This window comes from Eulemur rufifrons, chromosome 19 (assembly GCF_041146395.1).
Source record: "Eulemur rufifrons isolate Redbay chromosome 19, OSU_ERuf_1, whole genome shotgun sequence".
NCBI lineage: Eukaryota > Metazoa > Chordata > Mammalia > Primates > Lemuridae > Eulemur > Eulemur rufifrons.
This window is the reverse complement of record NC_091001.1, coordinates 41,583,108-41,604,243: the sequence shown is the minus strand read 5'-3', so window position 1 is coordinate 41,604,243 and position 21,136 is coordinate 41,583,108. Positions and strand designations below refer to the sequence as shown.

The 21,136-nt window shown below is 39.1% G+C and overlaps 1 protein-coding gene across 1 annotated transcript; it reads right to left on the bottom strand.

Moving 5' to 3' along the window:
* Positions 1-3,960: 3,960 nt before the first annotated feature.
* On the bottom strand, positions 3,961-20,929 carry TXNDC9 (thioredoxin domain containing 9). Its single transcript, XM_069494705.1, has 5 exons — positions 20,821-20,929; positions 18,132-18,350; positions 13,985-14,103; positions 7,148-7,402; positions 3,961-4,772 (listed from the first exon to the last, which is right to left on the bottom strand). Exons 2-5 carry the CDS (start codon positions 18,318-18,320, stop codon positions 4,655-4,657), a joined length of 681 nt encoding a protein of 226 aa, XP_069350806.1. The 5' UTR covers positions 18,321-18,350; positions 20,821-20,929; the 3' UTR covers positions 3,961-4,654.
* Between the last annotated feature and the right edge of the window lie 207 nt (positions 20,930-21,136).

Sequence of the window (21,136 nt, the reverse complement as noted above, 5' to 3'; positions counted from 1 at the left end):
CGCCACCATGCCCGGCTAATTTTTTTCTACATATATTTTTAGTTGGCCAGATCATTTCTTTCTATTTTTAGTAGAGACGGGGTCTCACTCTTGCTCAGGCTGGTCTCGAACTCCTGACCTCGAGCGATCCACCCGCCTCGGCCTCCCAGAGTGCTAGGATTACAGGCGTGAGCCACCGCGCCCGGCCGGTATGTATTTTTCATTGTACTTTTTCTTGAATCTAAAGTGTGTTCCTGTGGGACAGTATGTAGTGGGATCTTGTCTTTTAAACCCAGAATGACAGTATTTGCCTTATGATTGTGTAATCCATTCACATTTAATGTTATACTTGATACGGTTAGATTTATATCTGTCACTTTACTTTTTGCTTCCCACATATATCGTTTTTGTTCTTTTCTTCCTTTTCTGGTTTCTTTTGTACTAAGTGAACACTTTCTAGTGTAATATTTTAATTCCTTTAATGATTTTTCTATATGCATTTGATTATTTTCTTTTTTTTTTTTTTTTTTTTTTTTTTTTTTTTTTTTTGTTGAGACAGAGTCTCACTTTGTTGCCCAGGCTAGAGTGAGTGCCGTGGCGTCAGCTTAGCTCACAGCAACCTCAAACTCCTGGGCTTAAGCGATCCTACTGCCTCAGCCTCCCGAGTAGCTGGGACTACAGGCATGCGCCACTATGCCCGGCTAATTTTTTCTATATAGATTTTTAGGTGTCCATATAATGTCTTTCTATTTTTAGTAGAGACGGGGTCTCGCTCAGGCTGGTCTCGAACTCCTGACCTTGAGCAATCCACCCGCCTCGGCCTCCCAGAGTGCTAGGATTACAGGCGTGAGCCACCGCGCCCGGCCTGATTATTTTCTTAGTTGTTACTTCAGCTCTAGGAATTACAATACACATCTTCTCAAAATCTACTCTGGCTTTATAGTAATTTTATTCCAGAGAAACACAGAATGTCACTCCTATACAGCTCTATTCCTTTTTCCATTTTTTTGTTAATGTTACACATATTGCATCTCTGTATGTTAAAAATGTATCAATACAATGCTGCAATACTTTTTATAAATTAATGTATTTCAAAATGGCTGAAGATAGAGCAATTATATATAGCTTTTTATATTAACTTTTTTTTTTTTTGACAAAGTCTCTCACCCTATTGTCTGGGCTAGAGTGCCGTGGCATCAGCCTAGCTCAAAGCAACCTCAAACTCCTGGGCTCAAGCAATCCTTCTGCCTCAGCCTCCCGAGTAGCTGGGACTACAGGCATGTGCTACCATGCCCGGCTAATTTTTTTCTATATGTATATTTTTAGCTGTCCAAATCATTTCTTTCTATTTTTAGTAGAGACAGGGTCTCGCTCGAGCTCAGGGTGGTCTCGAACTTCTGACCTCAAGTGATCGTTCTGCCTCCATCTCCCAGAGTGCTAGGATTATAGGCGTGAGCCACCGCACCCGGCCTATATTAACTTTTTATTCACCATTTCTGGTACTCTTCATTTTTCTGTGGATTATTACAATACAGCTTTCCTCTTACCTTTGTGTTCATCACAAATATGCATTTCTATGTTATAGGTACAATGCTATAATTAAATACATATTGTTTTATAGAACTGCTTTTAAAATCAACTCAAGAAGAAAGGAGAATAGGTAATTTATTAAGTTCCTCATAATTATCTTTATTGACCTATTTCCCCCCCAGGATTTGGATTACTGTGTGATCTCCCTGAAAAACTTCCTTGAATATTTTTTTGTAAGATAGGTTTCCTAGGAACAAATTCACTCCAATCACCCCCTTTACAAAAAAATTCTGAGAATGTCCTCATTTTGCCTTCATTTCTGACAGTTTTGCTAAACTCAAGATTCTTGGTTGACAGGCTTTTTCCCCGACCCCTAACAATCTGAAAGTTATCCCTCTGCCTTCAAGCCTCCATTATTTCTGATGAGAAGTTAACCATTAATAGGGTTTTGTTATATACAATGACTGACATTTTTCTCTTGCTGTTTTTAAGATTTTTTCTTTCATCGTTTTTACTTTAATATATCTGGGTATGGATCTTTCTATTATATCTCACAATGATCTTAATGTTTTTCATCAAATTTGGGATTTTCAGGCATTATTATTTTGAGACAAGAGTCTTGCTTTATCACCCTGGCTAGAGTGCCATGGCATCAGCCTAGCTCACAGCAATTTCAAACTCCTGGACTCAAGCAATCCTTCTGCTTCAGCCTCCAGAGTAGCTGGGACTACAGGCGCACACCACCACACCTGGATAATTTTTTCTGTTTTTAGCGGAGACGGGGTCTTGCTCTTGCTCAGGCTAGTCTTGAAACCCCGACCTCAAAGGATCCTTCCACCTCAGCCACCCAGAGTGCTAGGATTACAGGTGTGAGCCACTATGCTTGGCCTTCAGGCATTATTTTATATAATTTTTCTTTCTCCTCTAACTCCTACTGTATACGTATTTTTTTTCCAATAAGCCCTTTTTAAAGCATGAATGATGTTCTGTATTTTCTGAGGATGTTTATTTTTCTTAATTCTTTTTTCTCCTGTTCTTTGGATTGCATGACCTGTATTGATTATCTCTACATTTGCAGATTTTCTACCGTGAGATCAAATCTTTCTACTGCTCCTTAAATGAATTTTTCCTTGTAGTTATTGTACTTTTGAACTCCAGAATTTCCATTTGGTTCTTTTAAAGTAATTCTCTTTCTTAGATTTTATGGAATATTGTTTACATAACTTCCTTTATGTCCAGCATGGTTTCATTTTTTGTTTTGTTTTGAACATATTATAATAGCATTTTGACATTTTTGTCTGCTTCCAAACTATGGGCCCTCTCAAAGTCAGTTTCTATTGATGGCCTTTCTCCCCATGTATGGATCAGTTTCCTGTTTCTTTGCATAGCTTGTAATTTGTGTTGAGGACTGGCTATTTTTGACAATATTTTATAACATAGCAGCTCTGGGTACTCACCTTCACCCTCCCCCCACCCCAGGCTTGTTTAGTTACTTGGCTGAATTATTTCCATTAAGTCCATTTACCCTGAAGTGTGCAGCCTCAGATGTTCCTTCTCAGAGAGAGCACAGTCTGGGCATGTGTAGTCACCCTGACTCTTCCCTCTAATCCCAAAGACAGTGGTTTTGATAGGGCTCTCTTTTACTGTTTCTTTTCCTGATCTCTTTGGAAAGGTTCTAGTTGTACTGCCTTTATTGTTACCGTATCCTGCAATTCCACACACTGATTAGCTAGGTAACCTCTCTGACAATGCCCTGGGGCATAAGATACTGCATAGTTCAATCCAATTTAGGCTCCTGTACAGTACCTTTTTTTTTAGTACAGTATCTTTGAGGCTTGTTGTAACCCTAGGACTCTTACTAGCTGCCTCTCTCGTTCTCAGAACTTTTTGTTGATCTTTCCTTTTGTTTGTTGCACTGCCTTCCACTGCTCCCTCATTCTGTTCTAAACAAAGTCAGTCCCTTTAAGGAGTGGTATGGAGCTGTTTTTATGGCCTGCCATTCCCACCAGACAGAACCTCAGTGCTGTTGCTCCAAAGCTACAGATGGGGATTGTAACCTGCTTGTCTAAGTGTGATACCCATGGTCTATAAGGGGGCAGTGGGTGATAGCCCCTGGTCTTTTCTATTTGCATAGAACCTTTACCCTATGAGTAAGCTGGAGCAAAAGCAATTGAGGCCCAGTATTCTCAGTCTGCCATTATTGGGTTAGAGTTTCTGTGCTACAAGTGGGTATTGGTTACAGGAAGGAGCTCCAGACCTCTTGGCTACTCTTGCTTGGAAAAGAGCTTCTGGAACACAGAGCTTGGGGGAATGCGAAATGCTGGTAGTCTAATCTTCCAGGGGATAAATTGTAGCCTAAGATTGGGAACTAGAGAGAGAGGAAGTGGGGTTATGGCCCAAACACCACAAAGACTATCTTACCAAGATTTAGTAGATTTTCTTGAATAAATGTTTTTGTTTGATGTATGTTTTTATGACAATTTTCAGAGACTTAACTTTAAAAAAAATTAAAAGTAATGGTTGTTTTATTGCAGAGTCAGTGGAGTTCCTTATGCCATCATTGCAAAAGTGTTTCCTGATTTCTTTTTAATGAATGTCTTAAAATACAAGCAATCAGGACCCTTTAAATAAGGCAGTATGTTCACAACCTGAAACAGCTTTCTGCTGCCATCAGTTAATTAAACATAAATATGCAGCATCCAGAATAAATAAACAGTTCTTTAATAGTTAAATATATTCCAGGAGAGTGTTTGCAATTCATTTACAAGTGCAGTGTGTTACACCAGTAAATGTTACTTGACCTGTTGTAAATAATGCTGATTAAGAATTAGTCTTGAAATAGTTTTTGAATTTCTATTTCTAATTCAGTACATTAAAAAACACAATTATGAATGGTATAAAGACATAAGAATCATATTGCGATAAAATCAATCTCAAAAATAGAGAATACAGACCTTTCCCAGATATTTAAGAACTCAGTTTTCGTCAACTTAAACACGATGCACACATAAAATAGTAAAGATGCCTTTCAATGTGATGTAACTGTATAAAACCCCAGCATGTGAATATTAGATGACTTATGTATCGAAATCAATAAAATTTAGAAAACACATTTAAATCTGAAGCAGAAATATATAACTGAGCTCTAATCATCGTCAGAGTCTGAATCATATTTCTTTCCTCGGATAGTTTTCTTTTCCAGCTTTGTAAAGTTTGTTCCAAATTTCTTTTGGCTCTGAAATGGTGGCTCCATTAAATTTCCACTAAAAATAAAAAAGAAATTGAAAGGCTTTTTATTCTTTATGCTTTAGTACAGTTGGCATACTAAGCTGCATAAAAATCTATTTTTTCTTCCTCCTTATAACATATAGAGTGAAATTTCTTTGAAATGCTGGTGTCAAGGAAAAGGTATAATATGCATATTAAACCTTATTAGATTTACACCTTACTTTATACTAGTAAGTGGTTTCAACGTTTTTTTCCTCCTCTTATTAATTACCAATTACCATTTTACAGAATGTGCCAACACAATTTCTGACTGAAAAGGAGAGCAGGAAGTCAGAGCATTTTGTTTTCACTGGTTCTGGATATGCTGAAGCTGTGTTAGATATTCTTTTTATTCTGAGAATGACCTCGACATTGCTCTATTTTTCATACCCTGTCATGACTGGTTTGATCTTGTTTAACATTTAACATGTCTTAATGTTTCGATCTCTCCAGACATCAGCAAAACTCATGGAATTCATTATCGTTAACCTAGAATTGATATGAAACTCTTTTTCAATGATGCTTGAGAAATAAGTGATATGGGACAATTTCATTTTTCAAAAATATCTGGGGAATATTCCTAGCCCCCAGATATTGGTTTAGAAAAATCACATGCCACTGAAAAGAAGCATGGCTCCTTGGAGAAACAGCTGATTCCAGGGAGAGTACAATGTGAGCCCCGCTAAAACATCTTGTTTGTACCAAAAAGGGTTCAAAGAATTATGGGGACATGTCAAAAAAACACAGAGGCCAGCATGAAAAGGGCTTTCAAAGGGCAACCTGAGCTTCAAAGTAAATGATAATGGTAACAGACTATGATCTACTGAATAAAAGAATGCATAGCCCATAGTAATATATAACTAAGAAAGTAAATAAACGTGGGAAATGGAAAAGTTCTTCATTAAATCACCATTTGGCCTGATAAAGAAATGCTTAACCTAGTGTTCAGTTATCATCAGAAATGAGGCAAACCATCACATGCCTCCTGATACGATACCCCAAGGAGGAAGGATACATCTCTTCCATAATGTGCCTGTCAAAAATGCATAACCTGAATCTAATCTCGAGGAAGTATTAGACAACGCCTAATTTGCCTGGGGAATGTTCTACAAAATAAGTAGCTTGTACTCTTTCAAACGCCAAAGTCTTGATAAACAGAGTAACAAAATTGGTGTAGGTTAATGGAAACTAAAGACACATAACTAAATGTGACACATTTTTCTGGTATGGAGGACATTATTGGGACAATGGTAAAATCTGAGTAAGGGCTGCAAATTACACAATAATTCCTATTTTAATAATGGTACTGTGACTATGTTAAAAAAAGTCCTTGTTTTTAGGAAATACATATGGAAGTATTCAGGAGTAAAGGGACACCATATGTACAACTACTGCTCAAATGGTTCTGAAAAAATACTTATAGTATCTAGAAAGAGAATGATAAAAGCAAATGTAAATTATTTAAAAGTAGGTAACATGGGCAAAGGGTATATAAGAATTTCTTGTGTTAGTTTGCAAATGGTTTAAAGTTTGAAATCACTTCAAGATATGTAATTTCACTTAATAAATATTTTGTTAATATTAAGAAAATGGAGCCAATATCTACAACATAGGAATGATTTAGGCATGCCTAGGAGAGTAAGAAAATAGAGAAAGGGAAGTGGGGGACAGAAAAGATAAGGGAACGTTCTACTTATTGGAAGGCACCATAACTCTGGAATGATAATTTCACAATTTTACCTGTTATTTCTGCGTATCAAGATCAGGCAAAAAAAAGATGATATGCTCTGATTGTGGAATTAGATAAATTATTTGTGTAGATAAGTAGACAGATGAATGAGAAATGGAAGTTGGATTTTAGATTGTTTTCAAACAGAGATTGTTCTCCGTAGTAAGTAACATAAGCTAAGCATAGATACCTTTTTATATTTATCAGATTGTGTGAGACAGGAATATCTATATTTAAAAACCTAATGTTTTAAAATATAACCTTCTTTGTAGTTTAGTGGTTTTAATTTTTAGTTCATCAAAGGGAATCAATTAAGTCAGTATCACTTGGAGTAATCTGGCTTAAATAGCAGAAAAGTCAATTCTGGAATGCCATTTTAAGTTTCCAGATTAATACAGAATTAGTTTCAATAGTATCTGTTAAGTCAAAAACTTTTATAGTCATGACTCAGTTTTATCTATAAATCTGATTTTGCTGTAAAATCATGTTAATAATGGACACTTTAAGAAATATACCATCCTTCGATAAACTTTATATATCTCAGTCAAAAGGTGTTATTAATTTCATAAATGTTAAGATACAAAAATCTTCTCTATCAACTAGACATGAATTAAAATAATCTATTATTTTGCTAAAAGTTACCTGTAATTAAGAATATCCGAACAACCGAGCCTCCATTCTAAAGTTTCTGTGGTAAAGTCATCTGTATTTCCTAGGTCAGTAAATCCAACAACATAATCTTGTGTTTTCCCATCTTTTACCAGTGCTAGCGTGGGAATGACTTTGATACGCAGTCTCTCACAAAGGAAAGGTGCTTTTTCCACATTCAGCTTCAAAAACTTGGTCTCAAGGTGTTTCTTGGACAGTATCACCAAATGTCTGTCTAGTATTTTACACCTGTAAGTAACACACAGAAAATCAAAAGCTAAAACCACAGATCTCTTTTCTTTTAAGATAAACATCATTAAGTACACCTAATTTTATAGTTTTTCCCATTTAAGTCTCATAATTTGGCAGCCAACCTAAGCTTGTGTCAGAGGATCTCATTTCCAGATCAGAGGTTAGCTGTCTATGAAAGGTAGGAAAACAATCTAGTATTCTACAAAGTCAGACTTACCCTAATTATATTAAAAAACAAAATATTCAATATATGTTTTAAGTCATAAAGACAAGTTGTCATGTTTGTGGTAAGAACAAAAAATTAAGATCGTTGTTTCCCTTATGCCTGTTTCCTGGCATCTTAAACAGGAAGCTTGAAGAGGGACAAATTTGAACTTGATGGAACTTAGAAGAGACTTATAAGAATTAGAAATGTGAAGATGGTGGACAAGAAACACCTCCAGCCAGTATCTCTGCAAGAAAGAGAAATTTTAGATGAAAGAGTAAAAAACAGACAGACAAACATAGATTGGATGAGGGTCGGAAGGAAGGGTACCTGAACCTACAGGAGACTCCACGGGAAGAGGTTACGGAGCAGAACTGGAAGGAGAAAGGCACTGGCAGGGATTAAGCCTGGAGAGGCTCAGGGACCAGTGAGAAGAGTAGGTGGAGCGGTTAAAATTCCCCTCCCTTGCATCTCAGATTGCTGGTGGGCTCCCGAGCTGCTGGAGAGACTGCTGCCACTAGCGAGCAGAGAGCCTCTTATGGACGGGGTGCCTTCCACCGCAGAGACCCCAGCCGGTTGGAAGGCGCCATACTGCTTCTCTACCCACTGGATGTCTTTATCCTCCCTGGAAGGGCCTCAACTCCTCGGGATCCGTCTTGCTTGTCCACACACATTTCCCAACTCCAGCCCAGACTGCAGAAGCCACAGGGTGCAGTGGGTCCCAGGAGATCTGGAGGACTCCAGAGCCCAGTCATTCTGGGGGGATTGCCTCCCGGAGAGAGGGTCAGAGACTACTGGTATGCAGTCCTTCCTTCTCCCCTTCCCTTCCTCTACCCATGGCTGCCAAGAAAGACAATTTAGCCACCACCTGGAGGCATCCACAGGGAACAGGGCTCAGACCTTTCTTTTTGGGGCCCTGCAGTGGACCAAGGGGTGCTCAGACTGTGAGTTCCCTATCCATCGGCCCTTCCTGGTGCTACTTGCCCAGTGACTCCAGCACAGTGGGGCAAAACCCAAGGTGGAAGGACATTGATTCAGCTTGGGCACCCCGTAGGTGACTTGGGACCAGCATTCTTCTCCCTGGCATGGACAGGGATTGATCTCTGGGGCCAGGGAACAGGCCTGAGGCCAGATCCCATACACCGAGGTGTTGACTGAATTGCCCAGGGGCACAGAAGGGATATTTGTAAATTAGCCTACTGAGGTATGTGTGCCTTCAGGGGTGGCAGTGCAGAGTGGTTCCCAGCTGCAGTGTGCTCGAGGGGCACCCTTCCACCCATGAGAGAGCCGCACTCCCAGCTCAGGCCTGGATCCTAGGCAAGGAACCTCCTGGCCCATATCACAGTCATGGCGGAGCTCAGCTGACTTGAGGTCCTGATGCTGGCAGAGGCCCAAGAGAAAGTGCCGAATAGGGGAGGGTGGAACGGAGTGACCAACTCCAGACTGCCAGACTATGGGTCTCAGACAGCCCCATATTCACACTCAGACTTTCTGGTTGAGTGGGGCCACTTCAGCCCTGCCCTGGCAGCTTTGCCCAGAGGTGGGGAACAGACCTTTGACCCCTACTAAAAGCATTTGTGGAGCTAAAGGGCAGTCTCACACAACACAGCCCTGCCCAGCCTCATTACCCTACCCGCCCATGCTGAGGACACCTGGAAGTCCCAGCCCCACCCACCACATGAGGCACTAGAGTGCCTCTCCAGAGAAACCAGAGTTGGTTACAGGACCAGAAAACAACACTGCAGCTTGCTCCTCCCAGCAAGCGCCACCTACTGACAGGGAGGTCAATTTGCATACCCTTTTACTACATTTACTGACTCATCACACAGGGTGTGGTCGAATCTCATCCACAGGCATCACCTACTGGCTCAGAGACTAAACGGCATGTCATTATCTAAACGAAAATCCAAAGAAGCAACAGCTGCTCCAGATGGGAAGGAACCAGCGGAAGAACTCTGAAAGTATGAAGAATCAAATTGAAAGGACCCCCAAAAGGGAACACCAGCTCTCTAGCAATGGATACCAACCAAAATCAGAACACAGAAATGACAGATGAAGAATTTAGAACATGGATTGTAAGAAAAATCAAGAAATGCAAGAGAAATGCAAGAGAAAATGGATACTCAACACAAAGAAACCACAAGAAAAATCCAGAAATGAATGAAAAATTTACTAAAGAAATTGAAATACTAAAGAAAAATCAAACAGAGAACTTCTGGAAATGAAGAATTTATTCAAAGAATTACAAAACACAACGGAAAGCCTCAAGAATAGGCTAGGATCAGGCAGAAGAAAGAATCTCAGGGATTGAAGACAACACCTTTCAATTAAACAAGTCAGTCGCAGAGATAGAGCAGAGAAATAAGAGAAAAGAGCAAAGTCTACAAAAAATGTGGGCTAATATGAAGAGGCCTAACATAAGAATCATAGGCATCCCTGAGGGTGAAGAAGAAAATACACAAGAGTTGGATAAACTATTTGAGGATATAATGGAGGACAATTTCCCTGGCCTTGCTAGGAATCTAGATATCCAGGTATAAGAATCTCAAAGGACTCCTGGGAGATTCATTGCAAACAGGAAGACACCATGACACATAGTCATCAGACTGGCCAAAATAAACACAAAAGTGGCCCTCTTCCAAGCTGTATGGCAAAAACAGCAGGTAACCTACAAAGGAAAATCCATCAGACTAACTGCAGACTTCTCAACTGAGACCTTACAAGCAAGAAGGAACTTGGGCTACCTTCTCAGTCTTCTCAGACAGAATAATGCCCAGCCTAGAACTTTGTATCCTGCAAAACTAAGCTTCATATACAAAGAAGAAATAAAGACCTTCTCAGACAAAAAAAGACTGAGGGAATTTGTCAAGACAAGACGTGCCTTCCAGGACGTACTCAAAACAGCGTTACATACGGATCAACACAATAGATACTCACCAGTGTAAAATCATCCAAAAGCTAAAGGTCAAAGGCCAGATACCCCAATAGCTCAAGAGAGAAAACAAAGCAACAAAGTCCAACTCAACAGGATGAACAGAAATCCACCCCACTTATCAATGGAGATACCTCAAAGAGCTAAAAGTAGAAATATCATTTGATCCAGCAACCTCCCTGCTGGGCATCTATCCAAAGGAAGAAAAGACATTCTATTAAAAAAAGACATCTGCACTTCAATGTTTATAGCAGCACAATTCATAATTGCAAAAAGATGTGGAAACCCAAGTGTTCATCAATACATGAGTAGATTAATACAATGTGGCATATGTATACCACGGAGGACTACTACTCAGGCACAAAAAACAATGGTGATCTAGCACCTCTTTTGTTATCCTGGATAGAGCTGGAGGCCATGCTACTAAGTGAAGTATCACAAGAATGGAGAAACAAGCACTACATGTACTCACTATCAAGTTGGTATAACTGATCAAACTTATGTGCACACATGGTAGTAACATTCATTGGGTGTAGGGCAGGTGGGGAGGGGAAGAGGGGATGGGTACCTTCACACCTAATGGGTGCGGTGCGCACCATCTGGGGGGATGGACATGCTTGTAGCACTGACTTGGGTGGGAAAAGGCAATATATATAATCTAAACATTTGTACCCCTGTAATATTCTGGAAAAAATAAAAGAATTAGAAATGTACACATGGTACCATATTTGAAAGTCATGAAGGCATCAGAGAAAAAATTCTTTACTCCTAATTGTGCAACTCAGTCAGTGAGAAACACATTAAGGGTTACTAAAAATCTTTACACAAATATGGATATTATGGTTCTAAAGAAATGACAAATGGAAAGTAAACAGTAGTAACTTTTATTAAGCCATATTCTACTGAAGAGGAAAATGGGAGGAACATTTTTTTAAAGTAAAATCTATTTCAAACTGGCCAATCCTCTAGTGTTTTTGAAACAGACTGTTGTAACACTCTTTTAGACCAGTGGTTCTTAATCCCAGGTGTTCATTACAATCAACTTTTAATATACAGATGAATCAAAATTCTTTGCAGTGGAGTCAGGAAACATACAGGTGATTCTCATGCCCAATAAAGTTTGAGACCTACTGCTTTAGATGAGCAACACATGAAACGCTTCAAGATTGTTTTTTACGAGTAAGCTCTTTGTGCAGTTAAGTGTAGTTCTTTCTGAACTAGGTTTGGGTTCAACAAAAGTTTCTTGTAACATTGATGCTTCATTACGTTTTCCCTGAATGTATCTTTTCATATGTGATGCTTTAGGTCTAGTAATGAGATTTCAGTGAAAGATGGCAACAGGGTACAAATGAATACATGGTTTTTAAATGAAGCTCAAAACAAATGAGAAATGAGTCTTTATATGAGAAATATGTCCCTGAAAATTTGTACATAAATCAACTCCATGCTTTAACTGGAGTAAGGCGTGTATTTTAAATAAGTTTATGATTCTACCATTTGTCAATCCATTTTTAAAAATCAGAAGCAGCAGTCATGGTGTAAATAGCATCAGGCTTAAAACATGGGTTCAAATCCCTCTTTTATCATTTAATAGCTGAGTGGTATTAGGTAAGTCACTTAATCTCTTCAAGTCTTTCCACGCATGAAATACAAGAATTATAATACCTGCTTCAAAAAGTTATTATGCACTGGGCACGGTGGCACAGGCCTATAATCCTACCACTCTGGGAGGCTGAGGCACGAAGATAGCTTGAGCCCAGGAGTTTGAGAACCAGCCTGAGCAAGAGTGAGACCCCCATCTCTACTAAAAATAGAAAAAGTAGTTGAACGCAGAGGAGTGCACCTGTAGTCCCAGCTACCTGGGAGGCTGAGGCAGGAGGATTGCTTGAGCCAAGGAATTTGAGGTTACAGTGAGCTATCATGATGCCACTGCACTCTAGCCTGGGAGACAGAGCAAGACTCTGTCTCAAAAAAAAAAAAAAAAAAAGTTATTGTGAATGTTCCAGAGATAATATACATGAAACTATTCGCCTACTACGTGCTAGGAACTTTGCTAGATACGTAAAAATTAACAGAATGATCTGAATTTTTATTTTTCAGTTCTGTTTGAAAGCAAGTATTCCTGGTGCTTCATGGTTTATACATACGTCAGTATATTTACTGACCACCTACTATGTGTTATTATTGCTCTAGGGCTACAACCCAGAGCACTGTGGGGCACAATGCAGATAAACACTTTGTCTTTACAAAATTAACAATCTACTTGGGGAAGACATACAGTAAGTGAAAAAATAGCATCAATCTTATATACTGATATCAATATATCACCTTATCATATATGCCAGAGGTTGGCAACTTAGGAAATGTGTGCCAATGGGAGATAACAGTGTACCACGAGAGCAGGAGGTTTCTCTGATACGCCTCACCCCTCCTAATTCCTTCTCCCACTTTTCCTTATAGGGGATTTCATCATCTCAATATTTTCATTCTTATTCTTAGTCAATGAATTCCAGGCAATCAATCCTTGACAGGCGTTAACTAATAAAAAGCTGTTGGGTTGTGAGTCTAAGGCAAATGCTGGGCAGGCTACAGAAATGAGAGAAGAGGGCAGGGCTGAGACAATAGTGAGTCACAGCGTCTCTACACTACAGTGTATATCTGTCTAAGGGAGGCAGCTGCTACTCAACACCAGAAAACTGCTATCATAACTCCAGGTTTGCTATTATTAAGTTTTCTGATTTTTAAAGAAAAATTCTGGAATGGGGATATTTTAAAAATGGGATATCTGTGAACTTTCAGATTTTGGCAATTAATCAAATTTGTGGCCTTCCCCCACAAAAAGAAAGGCTTGAGTCCTCTGGTTTAAGATATAACCTCTATTTTCATTTTATAAGGGAACTTAAGAGAAATCACTTCTTCCAACCAAGCCTGGCAGATCCCACTATGCTTCTGAAGAAAGCCTTGGTCAAGCCATCGTCTCCCTATCAGAGTTACTAGCTGAGAAAGGAGTGACTGAATGAACACTAACTTTGAAAGGCTGTTTGCCCCCTATTCCCATGTCATAATAGTGAGGGGAAAAAAGCAGACATAATTATCATTGCACAGTAAGAATTTAAAGTGTACATTTTGAAGATGTTTTTAAAGTTAGCTAGTGAAAATATAAGATAATTCAGAAAATACAAGCCACTTATATGGGAATATTATTTTCAATAATATTCATTGATACTTTTGCATGTTACTGGTCTTTAAGATAATCTTTAAAATAATTGCCTAATGTTAACATACTGAAAAGGGCATTAAATGACATACTAGAGTATAATGAAACAACTTAGGAAGTTGTTCCTTTTAGTTTTCTAATTTCTCTATTAAGCCAGTGTATCTCTATCTAAATACTTCATCATTTTTTTTTTTTTTTTTTAAAGCATGGTGGAAACAAAGTTACCTGAATGTGGAATCTCTGTAGAAATGGCAAACCACTTTTTTACTCTCCTTGACTTCTTGAAAAAAGTCTCTCTCACTAGGGATCTCTCTGTATTCCCCATGTCCTTTAGAAAGCCATTCCTAATTTGGAAAGAAGCGAAATATTATTACACATGTGAAATATATCTCTTTCAGTACCACTTGACATTTTAAGTGTCCAAAATCACCATAATATTTTGTAATGGAGCTGATTTATCTTGTAGAGAAATGAATTCCTCTTAGCAGTTTACTATCCTGTGTTTCTAGTGTCAATGCAAAGCTAGGCTATGGGCAGTGACTATCTCCACAGCATGGCTTGAATTTAAGATAATTACCTGTTTTGATAACTTAAAACATTTATTTTCTCAGAACTTCCAATATAAAAATTTAGACTCAGACTTAGAATGTAAGTATCCATTTAACTCTTAACTCTATCCATGCCTTCTTAAAACCATAAGCATTTGATCCAAGTTATGACAAAACGTTAAAAAATAATGCTCATGAGATAAAGCTGGTCAGTCGTGGGGAGAGGAAGAGGTTACCATATGTCTGAAGCTCAAGAGCATTGTCTGCTTTTAATGACTACCTCAGAGAAGCGGGTACCTCTTCTACACTGGCCACCAACCGACAGTGTCCCGGGAAGAAAAAGTAGTCTACTCACATGGTGTCCAGAACTAACAAAGATCTTACATCAAATCCCACTTCCCGAGTCAATACCTAAACCCCTCATCAACCAAGTCCGACAGACCTTTCAGATTCTTGAACCTTTCCAGTCAGTAGCATGAAGTTTATCACTTCAACTAGAAGCTCATTTCCTGGTTTTAATAACTGGTTTTAATAAAAAGGAGCATTAGGCTTGCAGGCAGAAGTCACAGATTTGAATACCTGTTCTACCACTTATTAGGCTATGAATTCTAGTAACCTTTCTGAGCCTCAATTTCCTCATCTGGAAAGTGGAGATGTAAAGCAATTATCCCACTGGGTTGTTATGAAAATGAAATAAGACAATCTACAAGAAAATGCCTAAAACAGCATCTGGCACATGTGCTTAACAAGCATCTACTATCTAATTTTTAGAAAGGTCTTCTCACACTGAACAATACACCCCTAACTTTGGTCTGTGGATCCTAGCTTGGACTAAGATTAGAGAGAAACATTTTAATTTCTCTTTCACATGCCACTCCTTTAAATATCACATCTTGCCTAAGTCTTCCCTTCTCCAAATTGAACATTTCCAGTTCCTTTTAACTGTTTCTCATACAAGAAGATTTCTAGACTTCTTACTCTCTCTGGATGTCCTCTGAATATACTCTAATTCACCCGTGTCTTTTTCAAATGTGGCAGGGGTCTAAATCCAGCCCTCCAGAAGTGGTCCAACCAAAAAGGGCCAGGAGTGCCATCTTCCTTCCTCCTCTAGACTTCAGCTAACATGGCCCAAATTATGTTAATTTTTGGTATCCATTTCACATCAGTTTACGTTAAGCTGACACTCATGGAAGGCCCTGATATTTTTTCCTTATGTGAAATTTCTATACATGGTTTAAACTCACAAATACAATTCCTCAATGATATGTGACATTTCATGACTGCTTTCTTGCCTCACCAATAATATGGGTCCTTAAAATTATTTTCTTTTTAAAAAGCTGCTATTTCTTTTCATTATTTTTTTCTCATGTGTTTAATCAAGAGGCTGAAGACCTGACAACCTGTCCAAGTTCCTTTGAGGGAGGGTATGCCCACTATGAACCTCCACCAACGCTTAGTACCCCTCCTCAGACACTTGCCACACTTCTGCGCTCTTAGCACAGCTATTTGCTAAATAGAATCAAGCAGGATGAGCCTACTTGAGCCATGGCAGCTGGGCAGCACCTCACTCTCACTCAGTAGCTGTCACTCAAGCCTGCTGGGCTCTTCCTATTTTCTCATTTTGTGTTCCTGCTCCCTACCTAAGTGCTGCAGCTCTAGTTGCCATCACAGTAGGAGGGTGCTTGGTTGGCCGAGGAATACAGATTAGCATAGGCCTATTAAGTGTTGAGTATAAGTTACTGTATGCAGTGTTTTCCCAATACCCTTGTGGATCAGATAATCAAAATTACTGTGTAATCTACACTACTCTTTCAAAGAGTATCTGTACAAACTACAAAGGTTTCTTGCCTACTTCCACAGAAAACACTTTAATAAAAAAGATCTATTAAAATGCAATGAAAGGGGCCAGGTGCAGTAGCTCACACCTGTAATCCTAGCACTCTGGGAGGTCGAGGCGGGAGGACTGCTTGAGGCCAGGAGTTTGAGATCAGCCTGAGCAAGAGCAAGACCCCGTCTCTATAAAAAAATAGAAAAATTAGCCAGGTGTGGTGGTGAGCACCTGTAGTCCCAGGTACTCAAGAGGCTGAGGCAGGAAGATAGCTTGAGCCCAGGAGTTGGAGGTTGCAGTGAGCTATGATGACACCACTGCACTCTAATCAGAGTGACAGAGTGAGACTATCTCAAACAAACAAACAAACAAACACAATGAAAGTTCCAAAATAAGTCCCAAGTTAATCCATGACAAATTCACTTTAAATTGATTTATATGTTAATAAAAAAGTCCTAAAGCCAGCCCACCTCTATTATTTTTAATTATAAATAGACTATTGTTTCAAACTTCTGAACTTTCTTTACAGCATTATTTAACATATGTTCCTTATAAATCAGGTGCAGTCAGTCTTTCCCCCAAAATATCCTAGATATGAAAAATTATTTATAATCTGTTTTTATTTAAATTTTTAATAAAATTTTTTTAGAGACAGGGTCTCACTCTGTTGCCTAGGCTAGAGTGCAGTGGTGCAATCATAGCTCACTGCAGCCTTGAACTCCTGGTCTCAAATGATCCTCCTGCTTCAGCCTCTCAAGTAGCTTTGGACCACAGGCATGTGCCACCATCCCCGACTAATTTTTAAAAATTTTTTTTATAGACATAGGGTCTTGGTATGTTGCTCAGGCTGGTCGTGAACTCCTGGCCTCAAGTGATCCCCCCGAGTCTGCCTCCCAACGCATTGGGGTTATAGGCCTGAGCCATTGTGTGTGGCCTGAAAAATTATTTTTAGTTGCACATTAGTAATTAATAGTGTACTTAACTGTAATCATGAAATGATTTTGTGGCAGAACCTAAACATATATTACCTTAAATCCCAATAATCTATCCTCTGCTTACTATTAGCATTGTATTAAGGAAAGCAGACTATTTTCTAAAATAGGGTACATTTTAAAGCCATATAATATATGCTACTTTAGAAAACTAAAAATACAAAAATTAGAGTTCATTCATATTATAAAAGATTCTGTCCTTTTTATAGTAACTCTTCTAAGCATTGAGGGTGTAACACATTATTAAAGGGATACTAAAAAGAATAGCACAAACAAAACTCCCTGTTTCTTCAGAAAAGTTAAAGCTCATCTTTTAGTCACAGCCAACTGAAGAGGAACCAGAGTTCGTGATAATGTATCTCTATGTAACTTAACCCAATGGAAACATTTTTTAATCAAAACTCAATTTACAGAATTTAAGCCATTGGTTTTGATTGGAGTCTACAACTATAAGTTTATTCCACACTCACACCCTAAGCAGCTAACAGGGATAGAGCTGTGGCTACCTTTGTTTGTGACCTAGCATGCATTCTTTTGAATAAATATGCCATATAATTAAACATTACATTGGAAATGCCTGAAATACTTTCTTCAACATAAATTGACTTAACAGCTCTTATCTAATATGTCTTATCCCATTTGCTTTGAAAACAGCTAAATTATGATGGTCTTTACTACTACCTGAAATGGAAACCAAAGACTCCCTGGCTTTTCCAGTGCTCTTCCTACACCATTATCTCCTTAACCAAACAAATCCAAGCTCAGAAAACAATCTTGAGCAGATCTTCCTTTTACTTGAATACGGATTAATATACTGATAGGGCTAGTTTGGAACGTGTCTTTAAAACACATTTTTTTCTCAGCAAATTTTTTAAAAGTAAAACTCTGAATTCAAAAAAATCCTAAAAATGAGGAACAAGATGTAACTACTACAGCACATGTATATATAAGTTGTTAGGAGCATACTGTTATAGCAATTTCAGAAAGCAGGGCAGAGAGGTTACTTGTTTCTGCTGTTGAGCCTTCCTTAGTGCCTCAAGTCTCTTTTCTTTGAGGCGTTCCAATTCATCCTCATCCATCTGATCCAGTTTCTGAATTTCAGAATCCAAATGTTCTTCCACTAATTTGGTAGTCTGAAGCAACTGATTCTCCAGGACTTTTGAAAACATGTCTACAGATGCATCAGCTTCCATTCTTCTAAATGGTATAGTTCAGCCTTGGTGCTGGGGAGAAGGTGTCCAAAATTAAAACAAACAAAAAAAATGCAAACAATAAGCAAAGTTTTCTCCTTCACTTTCAAAAATTTAGCAGGTATATAATGTGTACGCCATGGAGCATTCTGCTGACATCCATCCAGGCACTTGATGTTGAACTCATAATTTTAATTAAAATGTTTTTAAATTTAATTTTCAATAGTTTCTAGTCAAACCAGTCTAAAACTACTTATAGCAAATTTTTGGTGCTTCTGACCTAGTTTGTGTCTTACTATACTAAAACAAAGACAAGTCTTTAAGATCATCACCAGACCACAGAGAAATGAGTTGTGGAATTATACCTAGTGATACATATACTGACAGTGTTCTTTACCAAAGAAAAAGGGAAACAAAGCAGAAAAAACGGTGAACAATGGTAAGGTATAACTAATGAGGTTTTACCTATACACACATACACACACACACACACTTATATATATATATATATATATATATTAAACTTTACTTCAACACAGAGTAAAACACAGGATTTTCTATGGTCATTGTGCAAATGAGTTTCATTTAATTCCCAAGACATCTTATTATAATTTATGTAAAGAACAGTGCCTGGTGTTCCATGAGCATTAAGGTCCATTCCTGTTCTCCTATTACCTAACAAAAAAAACCCTATGAGGCCACAAAAATTGATACTGGTTTGAATTTAGTGACACTTAGAATAACTTTGATGTAAAACAACGTAATACTCCAAATATTTTTTAAATGTTTATTTTTTATCATTACTCCTCTGTGTAAAATGAGAGTTTTAAAACAGAACTTAGATTAGAAAGGAAGATCTCAATTACAGTCATACATCACTTAATGACAGGGATACATTCTGAGAAATGCGTCGTTTGGTGATTTCATCATTCTGGGAACATCATAGAGTGTACTTACACAAGCCTGGAGGGTACAGCCTCCTACACACTTAGGCTATATGGTATAGCCTATCGCTCCCAGGCTACAAACCTGTACAGCATGTTACTGTACTAAGTACTGTAGGCAACTGTAATACAATGGTAAGTATTTGTGTATGCACCCATATCTAAACATAGAAAAGGACACTAAAAATACACCATTATAATTTCACAGGACTGAAATGTCCTTGTGTAGCACATGACTGTATATATTCTAAAAGAAATGGAGTATTTTCTGCTAGCAACAGAGGGCAGTTTTATGTGTATTCCTGGGTTATTACCACAGAAATATTATTTATAATTTGCCTACCAAAGCAGGAAGCTGTTTTGCAAATACTACTGAAGCACCTTAAATATCTGAATAAACTGTGAATTCATTCATTTAGCTTCTGACACGGATCCTGGCCTACACAGACCCTCTATAAATGCTGAACTAACAAGAAATATTCTTCTTGCAAACTTCACATCTGATTCCTTTTTCTTTACAGGAAAAGCAGCTGAAAAGCATATTGATTTCATCTTTGTATTCCCAGAGCTAGCAGTGCTTAGAAAAGAACAGGTACTTAATAAATATGTATTTAATGTTGAACGAACATACGCCAAGCTTTGGTTCAAATTACTGTATTGTCAGGTTTCAAAAGTATTTGAGTTTAAAAAACCAAATTGAGGTTGGGCACAGTGGCTCACGCCTGTAATCCGACCACTTTGGGAGACCAATTGCTTGACGCCAGGAATTTGAGACTAGCTTGGGCAACACAGCGAGACCCTGTCTCTGAAAAAATTTAAAAAACCCTGTAAGCGCCTCATAAGTGGCACAAAACTGGAAAGGGACTGTATGTAAAACACAGTAAAAGATTTCCACACTCTCTACCGCCCAAGAAAAACGTAACATTGTTACGCTTAGGGCAGGGGCTAGATGGAGAAAATAAGACACTGACTTGCATGTCAGAACCTGTTCTTACCGGGGGCATAGCGGAGCTCATCCCTGGAGTTTTATAGGATGAGCCCAGAATTTAATTTTGGGATAACTGGGAATAGAAGCTATTAACAAGAGCTGTTCTGGGTGCAAGTGTTGGTGGTTACCGCATTGAGAAAGGGGAAAGTTGATGGTGTAGCGGCCCTGCCAACTTTTCATTCTTCAAACCACAGCCTCTGATTCTTCCTTTTTACAGCTTAGCTGGAGGGGTGGGAAGGGACACAGCGAGTTCTCGAATTTCCTAACCATTTTTTTGATATCCTTACAGGTACCCGTCAAAACAACCAAGGGATCTCCTCCTTAACTTCACCCAGGTACCTTCCTAAGAGTATTCTTGCCACTCCCGGAGCCCTAGGGGACACAGGAAAGCACAGTTTCGGCGGCCCAGACTTCAACGCCTCCTAGGGCGCATGCGCCGGAGTCGCCGCCGGGACACAGACACCGGCGTCCGGGCCGCGCCCCTCCGCCGCCCCGCCCGGAGTTGAGCAGCGGTCTATGGATCAGCACAAGGACGTGATGACAGGTCTTTCCACACCACCCTCTGCCTTACCTGAGCTCTCGGTGATGCCTCAACAGTGAGGGAACAGCAGCTCCAAAAGAACGGTCCACTCTGGCTTCAACCTTGCAATAGCTGCCGGCGGCTGCGAACCGGCCGTCACTTCCGCCTTCTCATTGGCTGCGGATCTCACGCGATACCACTTTCGACACCCGAGGAAGGGGCGGTCGGGTGCGCGGCGAGTGCTTCTGCGCGTGCGCCTTTCCCCAGCAGCCCGGAACCTAGGGCTTCGCCTACCCGCGGGTAAACTTCTGGGTTGGAAGGCCGCAAAATATACTGGAAGTTGTAGTTTCTTAGTGCGCAGGCTGCA

What these genes read in the sequence shown, in the direction of transcription:
- TXNDC9 (XM_069494705.1), bottom strand. Translation starts at nt 18,320, where the DNA reads ATGGAAGCTGATGCATCTGTAGACATGTTTTCAAAAGTCCTGGAGAAT. An exon ending in TACAGAGATTCCACATTCAG is followed by an intron (nt 7,403 to 13,984) that starts GTAACTTTGTTT and finishes TGTTACTTACAG; the next exon opens with GTGTAAAATACTAGACAGAC. An exon ending in TCGGATATTCTTAATTACAG is followed by an intron (nt 4,773 to 7,147) that starts GTAACTTTTAGC and finishes TTTTATTTTTAG; the next exon opens with TGGAAATTTAATGGAGCCAC.